The 11,822-nt window shown below is 42.9% G+C and overlaps 1 protein-coding gene across 2 annotated transcripts in view; it reads left to right on the top strand.

Annotated features, from left to right (window-relative positions):
* The first annotated feature begins 303 nt into the window (after window positions 1-303).
* Window positions 304-11,822, top strand: part of ppp3cca (protein phosphatase 3, catalytic subunit, gamma isozyme, a) — a 31,694-nt gene continuing 20,175 nt past the window's right edge. Inside the window, exons 1-2 of one of the 2 annotated variants that reach the window (XM_085910069.1) lie at window positions 304-1,093; window positions 10,126-10,323. In XM_085910069.1, the coding sequence (XP_085766195.1) occupies window positions 1,033-1,093; window positions 10,126-10,323 (259 nt within the window). In that variant the 5' untranslated portion in view covers window positions 304-1,032. The remainder of the gene's footprint in view (window positions 1,094-10,125; window positions 10,324-11,822) is intronic. The other variant, XM_085910070.1, reaches the window with a different exon arrangement.

Below are 11,822 nucleotides of genomic sequence, written 5' to 3'. Positions count from 1 at the left end.
AGGTTGCAGCAGAGAGACGGGAAGACCTCCCATAATTGATTTTTTTTATTTTGTTGTCTTAAAAGTCTTTGTTAAAACAAACTTTGTACAAAAACAATAAATACGTGCTTTTAAAACTTTGGAGAAGGACAAAATAAATTCACTTGCAAAGATATTTCCAAAACAACAGCTAAAACCCAATAATTAAAAAAATAAACAACAAACATGGGTAGAAATGGAAAATAAATCACAGGCGCAAGCATTTCGCGTCGGGATTGCATCAAACAAGCAGCACCTCATTGTTGAGTGAATTCTGGTATTGAATGTGCAGCACAGAACGCAGGGCGTTTGTGAACGCACCCTTAACCCACGTGTCACGTTTCCATAGTCACGTCACCGAGGCTCCACCATGTTGTAGGAAATCCACCACTGCTCCACACTGACAGATTACACTTTAATCTGTGGAGGAGGATACACTGTCAAGACGAGCTCAGTATCTTGGAACGACTTTCCGTTTTGATGTGTGCTGCCTCAAGGTTGTCATTTTTCTCCGGAGAACAGCTTGTACTTAGAAGATGAATTGCCGGTCTTCATTTGCTGTCTTTTCCTGTTCACCCACTTGCCACTACATTAAAATGTTAGCTGGCTAACTAGCGAAAAATAGAGTAACTCAATCGGATTATCTTGCATTGGCTCCCTTCGCTCTAGGTAATAATCAAGGTATTTTTATTTTTTTTGCTGTCGTTGACAGCGATTACAAAGCAAAGAAGCTACCGCGTCTATTCTGCAAGCAATTATTACACACCGCAATTCTTCTCTAGCACTAATGTTGCGGCAAGTAAGCTAGCACCCTGTAAAAGATCTGGAGCTCCGAGTCGAGCCTTTTTCCTCCCCCACCACCCCCCACCACCCCCCACCACCCCTACTGTTTGTTTGTAAAATCAAAATTTAAACCGAAAGTCAAGACCACCAAACCGATGTGCGACTTCGTTTCAAACTAGCTGGGAAAAGAACAGTACATTATTTCAGCAGAGAAATACAAACGAAGCGATAATGTCAGGAAAGGATAAAGATAAACCAGAGAAACAATCCACAACGGAGCGGCTCATTAAAGGTGAGTGATTGTCTTCACGCGCACTCATCATACTGTTTTTTTTTTTCTTTTGCACTGCGTGCTGCTTTTTGAGTTATTTACAAGTAACCGCTCCCTGAAAATGTCTGCAGAGTTTCCTTCGTACTGTAATAAAAGATGTATGACACATTCTAAATGCTTATTAATCACCTGTTCATTCACTGCAGATTCTGGAAAACGATACTGTGTAACCCAATAACTGCATCATCTACACTGTGGTTATTTTGTTTATGTACTTGGCATTTCGGCCTAAATCAAAGGAGAGTCATAGTTCTGTATTGGTGCTCACTGCCCTTGACATTTAGGAGAGATGACTACCTAATTCTTCAGGGCCTTGCTCACTCACGGGAATACCCAAGGTCTGATCGGGTTGCTAGCAGGACTTGACAAGAGGGATTCTGTCACCCTGTGGTCTCTCTGCTTCATTGAACAGACAGGGCACCATTTGTTGTGTCTACCCAAGACAGGCAGAGCCAAGGCTGAGGTAACTCCCAGGAGAGAGAACCCAACTTGGGCCACCACACCAGTACTACAACTTAGAGCAAGCACAGCCCACATCCCCGTCTGTCTGCAAGGGCACTCCGAGAGTGTCCTGCCAAGGGGACTGGAATGCTCAAGTGTGAGCCAGTAGAGAGTGAGTGAGTTAATTGTGGAAAGAATCTCCCCAGTGATCTTCCCAACATGGCCAGCCGCATGCTGCTGAGAGTGAACAGAGGAACCTGAGAAGGAAAAAGGGTGACTTTTCTTAGAACCATTTCTGAATTAGGGAAAGCCCAAAACCAATATGTTTAATTAAAATGGGATCACCATTAAATCTGTGGTAATACAATGTAATCTGTCTCATATTCCGGAAGTGGCTGCTTGGCTTCTCTTTTTTAACTAATGGCTTTAAGGTTTCCACCATGCAGTGTGTTCAGTTTGGTTCATCGTGGTCCAGTTTAGAACAGTAAACCTTGACGCGGTTTGTTTTGCCACTGCAGGGTTTTTAGAGTAGATGGAACAGCTACAGCATTAACTATCTAAATAGGGTGACAACTAACAAATAATTCAACAAAATAATACAAACACTGAATGAAAGCCAGAATTTGCTTTTGTTCTTCTTCATGCTTAGCTGTTAATAAAAAGAAGACAATTTCTCTGGAATCCATTCCCAATATTACACAGATGTACTTCCTTGTGTCAAGCCCTAAACCTCAGGGCCACCACACACTGAGCGATGAGGCAAAACTCTAATGAACACTTGCACAGTGTGCGGGGACTCTTGCACAATACTTGATGAGTGGATGAATCTTGGCCACTGGATTTAGGTCTATTCAATATTTGAATTGGTTGGACAACGTTGTGACTTTGCAAATTTTAGCCAAGTCGAAATGCACAGAAGCTGTCACGCTGGCGAAAAGTCCATTTCTACATGAGCCAGACCCAACGCTGTGCATCGCCAAGTGATAAAAATGGAGTATATTCTACAGTACACATGAATTGTGTGTTATAACAATACTTGACGATATGTATATTTTCATATGTACTTGTAGATTAAATTTTGATCCATGGGATATTTTTACTACAGTTACTGTAACAGTTAAGCTTGTTATCTGGCAAGTATAATGTATGTGATAGGAAAACTAGGTATGTAAGAAACAGCCCTGGTGGTTTTCTCAAAATTTTTCAACATGCTTGAGTTTTTCAAATTTTCCACTTGAGGCAAAAAGCGTCATCCGTATGTCAAACAGTTTCAGAGCTTTATGATTTGCACCGTGATGCTACAGTATGCCATCATTTCTGATGTAGTATTCAGTAATGTTTCAAATTTTACAATTTCTTTTAATCCAGACCTGCTGATGCCTAGATGTCTTAAAACAGTTGAAGGCAATCTTCTGCTGTTTGAAATGAAACAAAAGTGGCTATAAGAGCAGATTTAGCTCGCTACCACCACGCCAGCCAGGTTTGACTGACGGTGATGAAGAATAAACCCAAGGATTGGCGAATTACTATGCAAGGATAATGCATTCACTGATAATTAGAGCAATCTGAAGAGGTTTTATAATTCACCCAGCCACAGTCTGCTCCATTCATCTCGATCCAGCCGCATCTTTATAATTCAATTATGTGTGTCGTATTGATTCAGGAACAATAGCAAACATATTCCGGTTCAAACATACACTGGTTCATAACACTATCCCCAGTGGACAGGGCGGTAGATAGTAGTGCTTTTGTTTCTTGAGTCGTTTGTAGTCATGCCAGACAGTGTGGGTGTTGATGCAGTGCAGCAGTAGCCCAGTGCGTGTCTGTCGTTTTGAAGAGTTCATCAAACATTAATGCTAATTAAGCCAGGCGCTTTCTAATAAGACACCCAGCTCAGAGTGGGCATCCCTATTTATTTTTCACCCTTACCTGGGTGCAAAACTTACTTCACCCTGTTGGGAGAGTAAACATTTCTGCTTGTTTTATTTCGCTGCACTCTGTTTGAATGAAGTGCTGCTGTTCAATGACAGACAGAGCTACTTTTTCTATGTGTTTGAACAGGTTGCTCTGACCACATTTGGCGACAAACGTTCCATTTATGTTTGTTATAGGCTGCTTATTATTGTGTGTGTTTATGTGTTCTTCATGGTCGAGTGCTCAAATTTCCGGGCACTCCGGTTTCCTCCCACATCCCCCAAAAAACCCGTGCTTGGCAGGCCAATTGATCACTCCAAATTACCCCTAGGTGTGAGTGCGGATGGTTGTTCATCCCTGTGTGCCTTTTGCTTGGCTGGCAACCGGTTCAGGGTGTCCCTCACCTACTGCCCTATGACTGCTGGGATAGGCTCCAGCACGCCCACGACCCCCGTGGGGATAAGCGATATAGAAAATGGATGGATGGATGGATGGATGGATGGATGGATGGATGGATGGATGGATGGATGGATGGATGGATGGATGGAGCGACAGTCATGTCTGGAAGCAAGCTTTAGCTAGCACACACAAGCTACCTACCATGTGCGTTTGATGGAACCCCACACGCAATGTACATAACTGACCCAGATTCTACTGTTGGCCATAATGCAATTTGAGATTCTACCTAAGATACAAGATTCTACTCATTTTGAAAAAAAAAAAAACCAAGAAAAATCAGCTCAGAGTTTTTTTTGGATTCAATATTTCATGGCGGTCACCTACATCAAACTGTCATACTGTTTGCAACCTTTTAGGAAGCCTGAGGAAATATCAACATTTGCTACGTGCGCAAACACTTGTGACTCTGTGAGATACTGGCCGCATACATACAGCACCGCAGTAAAAGCTGTATGTATTTATCTATCATGGCGGTGGTGGAATCGTACGCATTAGTTTTAGGTAGGCGTGTAACGGATCACCATACCCATGATTCGGTTCAAGTTTTGGTTTTTAAGTGATGGTTCAGTTCAGACTTTGGTTCGGTTTAAACATTAAAAAACACAAATATGTTATTTGTTGAAAACCTTCAGACAAAATGTCTTGATTTTATTGCAATATTAAGAACATGTACATGACTCGTTTATTTACGTTCTAATAACATCTCAGGCAGCACGTTGGGGCACTGGTTAGCACGTCCACCTCATAGTTCAGCGGGTGCGGGTTTGATTCCATCTCCGGCCCTCCCTCTGTGGAGTTTGCATGTTCCTGTGTGTGTGGTTTCCTCCCACATCCCAAAAACATGCTTTGGAGGCCGATTGAGCACTCTAAATTGTCCCTAGGTATGAGTGCGAGTGCGGATGGTTGTTCGTCTCTGTGTGCCCTGCGATTGGCTAGCAACCGGTTCAGGGTGTCCCCCACTTACTGCCCGATGACGGCAGGGATAGGCATGCCCGCGACCTCCGTGGGGACAAGCGGTACAGATGATGGATAATAACATCTCTTTAGACCAGTCCTCAATAATAAGTTACTTCTAATTAACCTCAATTAACTCAACCAAAACTACATAAAATAAACATTTGTTTTATGATCACTACTTTGTCATAATAAAATAAGTGAAAGTGTTCTTGAACCAGTCTGTGTTATAACAAAAAGAAATAAAACAAACACTTCTCTTAAGAGCAGCCAACAGTTTTTAATAAAAAATATATAAATGAAATACCTCTCATCAAAGGATGAATAAAGATAAATTCTTTAAAAAACAGTCTATGTTGTCTAAAGTAAACCAAAAACCTGACAATGGTCTGAGGTAGAAAACAGATGGATAAAAATCAATTCTTTAAAGACCAGTCTATATTCTCAGGTGAGAGGCTGGATGACTGTGCTGTTATTACAATGTCAACAGCAGAAGAGAAAACCATCTCACGAGCAACAGATGTTGCTGGGACTCCAAGATAGTGTTTAGCCAACTTAGTTAACTCAAGCTAACTCAAGGTCTAGTCCCCTGGCGAACTTCCGTTGTGCTTTGACAACTTGCAGCATATTTCTCATTTGCAGTGCTGTTTTGACTTGGGATGTGTTTTTGCCATTCGCAGTGTTTTTTCTTTACTTTTATTTTGTGGATTGTAAGTTTGTTTCCACTTGTTGGTTTTATTTGCGGTTGCCACAACATTTTACTTGCAGTGTTTTTGCCATTTGCATCCATCCATTTTCTGAACTGCTTTATCCTCACAAGGGTCGCGGGCGTGCTGGAGCCTATCCCAGCAGTCTTTGGGCAGTAGGTGGGGTTCATCCTGAACTGGTTGCCAGCCAATCGCAGGGCACACAGAGACAATTACCCAGTCACAGTCACACCTACGGACAATTTTGAAGTCTTCAATTGGTCTACCATGCATGTCTTTGGAATGTGGGAGGAAACTGGAGTACCCGGAGGAAACCCACGCAAGCATGGAGAGATCACGTAAACTCCACACAGGAAGGCTCTAGTCTGAATCAAATGCTGCACCTCTGAACTGTCGCCTGACAGACGTGCTAACAGTGTACCACCGTGGTCTGCCTTGCATTATTATTATTATTGTTATTATTATTGTATCTTTCATATTTCAAATGTTTGCAGTATTTGCCCTTGTTGCCTGCTGTATTAGTAAAATAAAATTAATAAAATGAATACAATTTTGATAACACAACTTATAACTTGATGTGAGGGCATTTCCTCACCTGTTTTCTTTAATTACTCATCATTTTTTGAAAACCTGCTTTTTTCTTGCCAGCTTTCAAGCAGCTGTCTCAAGTGTGTCTGGGCTTTTAAGTAAACAGCCCCTGAATCTGGAAGCCCTTGCTAATAGAGGCTTTACCTAATCTGTTCTTAAAGCTTGCAACCACCTCAGCTTACAGCTCTCTTCATGGCTGTGTCGTAGGCTGAAGAGCACTTTCTTGTTATTTATTCCACACCAGTCAATGCAAATTTGTGATTTATGTGTGTGTACACACACACACATACACACGCACACACATACACACACATACTCTGATGATTATGATGGAGTCTCCCGTCGATGAGTAGACTAGCAGTTATTTTCTTTTAGCGGAGCTCCTCATGTGGGAGTGTAGCCCTATCCCAGGGACACACAGTCTTCCACACATACTGCAGGGGATTTTGTCCAGTGTTGACGAGAGAGACCCACGTTTCCTGTGGTCTTTCTTTTCTTGGATGGGTTCTGTCCTTGCCTGTTCAAAGCTCTCAAGTACTTGGGTGACCTGGTGTGTCCACCTTTCCATATCAGCAGCTGTGTCCTCCCAGTTTGCTGCATCGATGTTGCAGTTCTTGAGGTTGGCCTTCAGGGTGTCCCTGAAATGGAGACAGGGTCTTCCCAGGCCACGCTGTCCCTCCTTCAGTTGACCATACAGCAACATCTTTGGTATGCAGCTATCGGACATGCGGACGACATGACCTACCCACTGGAGCTGAGCCTTGATGGTCAGGCTTTCAACGCTGGGGAGACTGCACTTCTGCAGGACCTCAAGGTTTGACACTTTGTCCTGCCACTTGATCTTGGATATTGAACGCAGGCACCTCTGGTGGAACCGTTCCAACCGCTAGGTGTGGCGACGGTAGATGGTCCAAGTTTCACAGCCGTAGAGCAGAGCACTCAACACTACTGCTCTGTAGAGAGCAGTTTTTGTGTGAAGCTTTATACCATGGTTTTGCTACAGCCTCTTTGTCAGGCTTCCAAAAGATGAGCTAGCTTTGGAGATGCGCAGTGAGATCTCACTGTCCAGAGATCCGTTGCTGGAGATGGTGCTGAACTTCACGGTCTCGAGGTCCGTGTTATCAATGGAAACTGATGGTGGGGGGAGAACAGCAAGGGTCTGAGGTGACGGGGGTGGATGGAACATGGCCTCTGTCTTCCCCAGGCTTATAGTCAGCCCAAAGCGCTTACAGGATTCTGCGAAGCGGTTCACAATGTACTGGATGTCGTCTGAAGTTGTAGCTGTCAGAGCACAGTCATCAGCAAAGAGGAATTCCCGCAGTAGAGCCTCAAACACTTTAGTCCTTGCCTGGAGCCTCCGCAAGTTCAAAAGATTGCCACTTAAGCGGACTGGATGTAGACACCTCGGTCACAGTCTGTGAACGCGTCCAGCAGCATTGCAGAGAACTGGATGAAGAAGTGGGTTGACGCCAGGACACATCCTTGCTTCACTCCATTCCCATGACTGGGAATGGCTCAGATGCATCACCATTTTCTAGGACCCTAGCTTGCATCCCATCATGAAAGGAAGTGATGAGAGAGGTCAACTTCTCTGGACAGCCAAACTTGCCAAGGATCTGCCACAGGCCTTCACGATTGACTGTGTCAAAGGCTTTGGTGAGATTGACAAACACCCTTATTCTGCTTTCTGCACTTTTCTTCCAGCTGTCGGATGGCAAAGATCATGTCCTCTGCCTGCACGGAAACCACATTGGGATTCACGGACAACGTTCTCACCAACATGGTTGAGGATGATTCTCGCCAAGATCTTTCCTGCGATGCTCAGGAGGGCTATACCGCAATGGTTATCGCAGGATGCCCTGTCACCTTTTCTTTTGTAGACATGCACTATGGATGCATCCTTAAAGTCTTGAGGGACTTCACCCTTCTTCCAGATGACCTGATACAGGGACGTTAGCTTCTCTACTAGTGCCATGCCTCCATTTTTGTAGATGTCTAAAGGCAACTTGTTAGAGATGTTCCCACTCTAACTTATTTTGCAAGAACCACACGGGAGACAGTATGCCCTTTAAACACTTGCAAGTGGAGAATTTGTTCATTACTGTCGGTACAGCAATGTTCAAACAAAGCCTGACTTTGGATTCTTGCAAGAGAGTATTTATTGAGAGAAGTAGGGTAGGGGTGAGAGTGGCCAAGGTGGGGGTGAACCCCTGGCCTCTAGCAGGGGGTGTTTTACGATGTTGTGTAAACAGAACACCTCTGATTTCTTCCTCTGCAGTTGGTCAATCAGTTCAAAGGATCTTAGCACTTTGTTCTACTACTTTGTTAAGACAGGACAAGCTATGTTAATTATTACAGGTTACATTCCAACATAAGCATAGGATCAAACTAATCCATCAACCCTAACATATGCCTCCTGGTGCCTTCCCAGAAGTGGTTTGTTGCTTTCACTGTCTCTGCACTGGTGGGGGGGTCAGCCAGTTCAGCTTTCACTGGCAGCCGAGGGATCGTGGCAATTGTCTCTTCAGAAATTGAGGACTTTCTATTTAAGAGCTCATTGAAGTGCTCTGCCCAGCGTGCTAGAATGTCGCTCTTGTCGGTGAGCAGGACAGACTTGTCAGGGGAACGGACTGGGGTTGAGCCATTTATTTTGGGCTCATACACAGCACGCAGGCATGCATGGAAAGCCCCAAAGTCCTGCATGTCAGCAGCAACCTGAAGATATTCTGCAATTTTATCCCACCAGTTGTTTTCCATTTGCAGAGTCCTACACTGCAGCTTTTGGTTGGCGTCTTGGTGTCGCTGCTTCTTCTGGATGCAAGCCTTATTACCAAGATGTTGTTTGTGGGACAGGTGCCTGAGGCAGGATACTTGCAAGTCTTACCAGCACAAAGATTGTTTTAGGTGTCAAGCGGCCGTGCTGTCCCCTTGCCACCCTCTCGCCTTCAAAGGGTCGTTGCCCAGCAGGTGCAGGTACTGCCACATGCAGGGCGGCCCAAGAAGGTGCAGCTTTCTTGTTTGGAGTGTGCATCTCCTAGCCCGTTCCTGAAGAGGAATGACCTACTAGGCAGCAGATGGTTTGTAATCAGGGTTTCCCTCTCCTATCCGATGTGTTGGCTAGACTAGGTACCATCGGATGTACCATACAGGCATGCAGGAGGCCCAGGTCTGACAGTAGGGACATTTTTCTTAGCCAAAGGGCCCTTGCTGTGGTAAGTTTCTACCTCTCTACAGCCTGCGGTTATCGTCGTGGACCTTGACAATTTTCTTAATGGCAATTTACTCAATGGCTATGCCCCATTTGTTGTTACTAATGTTCAATAGTAGTACTGAGCTAGCATGCTGGTATCCAATGATGCAAATCATCTCCCAAGGACTGATGTACAGAGTGGCATTTTTTTATTGTCCATAGGGGATTATGTTTAGATACTGTTAGTATCTTTGTTGTAGTAATATCATTGTTTCAGTTATATCTGCAGTGGTTGTCTTCCTCGCAGCACTACCTTGTCGCGAAATTACACAGTGAAAACAAATGGGCTTTTAGGTTCATTCTACTCACGAAGCACTCAAGTTCCAGCCTCAAAAGCACTGACCTTTTTTTGCTGATGGCAGAAAGAATTGTGTGGGTGGTCTGAAGCAGATTGCTCATTGAGGGCAGGTCATATAAGGAGCAGGGCTTCATGCATCGGTATTGTATGTTGTAGTTAATGCAGATGCATGGGTGCACCCCCCCCCCCCCTTCCTTGATAATTTCTTCCTCATTCTGATCAGACTTTTTGTTCCAATCATGCACAAGTGTTTCATAACTCCTACGGTTTCCCCATCACTTTTGCGCCTCCTCTTCTGGTCTATAAATGCTAAAACACATCTCTTAATGATTTCACAACCGTTTTTTCCCTTTTTATCCAAATAACCCCCTCCCCTCAACAGCTGTGCCATACCCACCACAACATAAACTGACTGTAAAAGAACTATTTGAAGATGGGAAACCCAATGCAGAGCTGCTAAGAAACCACCTCGTCAAAGAAGGCAGGGTGGAGGAAGATGTGGCGCTTAAGATCATCAACGATGGAGCCAACATCCTTCGCCAAGAAAAGTGCATGCTGGAAGTGGAGGCACCTATTACAGGTATGGTGGCAAGCATTCTTTAAAATGCCAGACAGTTGATTTTTAGAGATTGTTGGCAGGTCTGCATTGCTTTCAGAGAACTAGTATATTCTAGGCCCACAACTCATGTATGTAAACATAATTAACACTGCATTTATATCGCTCAGTGCATTTAGAATTACCTGGATCTCTGGTTATATTAGTCATGTAATATAATCCGCTATTCAGCTAAGTCAGAACAACACACAAGCCCAGTCTGTAATATTAGAGACCATGTAACATTGAGGTATTATTCACTTTTATGTAAATTATTTTTTGGACCAGATAAAACTGATAAAATTAGCCATTTTAAAATGGAAAATGGTGAGGGGAAAAAAGCTGTAAATGTATTAATTATAGTGTGCCTTGCATTAATATCCAATGCACTGTGTTATTTACCATCACAGTAGAACTCCATCGAGAAGCAACACTTTCAGACAGATTATAGTTTGTCATTCCTCATCATTTAATAATGAGTTGCCATTGCCAACAACACTTGGAATGCATGCTGCTAGTTGATGAAAGTAAAAAGTAATGTCAGATAAGAAGGTATAATCTTACTTTACTTACACTTTAGTACATATGTTGTTACTGACTGACATACGTATATTATATTTATTTATCAAGTGCAGTTCACTTGTTTACATCTTGTGTTTCATGTAACATGAGAAGTTTCATATGGTGATATGGTAAAGCCGCCCTTTACACCACTTGTGTGACAGAGTTATGTTGTCATGGTCAATGTTATAAGATTACATGCCAAGACTACATTTAGTAAGACGAAACCTGTAATTGTGGTAGACAAATAAACTGTCTTTCATATTTACTAATGCTTCATTGGCCCTAATCATAGAATAAAATAATAGATCTGATATTGTTTTTTGTAATTAAACAAAATAGCATATTTTTCGGAGTATAAATCGCGTTTATAAGTCGTGTTGTTTTTTTTCATAGTTTTGGTGGAGTGGTGACTCATACTCAGGAGCAACTTATATGTGAAATTATTCACAAAATTCCAAAATCCGATAAACGAACCATGATGTAGCGGAGGATTATTCGCTAATTTGAACTGCAACTGACGACGTCAGCAGAACGGCACACACATGACGTTGTTTACATTAAGGACAAAGAATTCGATTGATGGATTTAATGATTTGGAGTGACAGATGGTTTGATAAAATTGTTGTTTATATTATAGTTATTTGATATATAGTTTATATATTGTTATATGGGCCTGTGGAATAATTTGAACTGCAACTGACGACGAGTCCGACGTGAGCGGCACGGCACACGCGGTGTTGTTTAAATAAAGGACAAAGAATTCCATCGATGGATTTAATGATTTGGAGTGACACAGATGGTTTGATAATATTGTTGCTTATATAATAGTTATTTGATATATAGTTTATATATCGTTATATGGGCCTTTGGAATAATTAGAACAGCAACTGACGACGAGTCCAACGTCACTGGCGCGGCGC

This window comes from Syngnathus leptorhynchus, chromosome 4 (genome assembly GCF_054491065.1).
Source record: "Syngnathus leptorhynchus isolate UIUO chromosome 4, UIUO_Slep, whole genome shotgun sequence".
Classification (NCBI taxonomy): domain Eukaryota; kingdom Metazoa; phylum Chordata; class Actinopteri; order Syngnathiformes; family Syngnathidae; genus Syngnathus; species Syngnathus leptorhynchus.
Note: the sequence above shows the minus strand (reverse complement) of the source record. Positions and strands in the feature narration are given on the sequence as shown.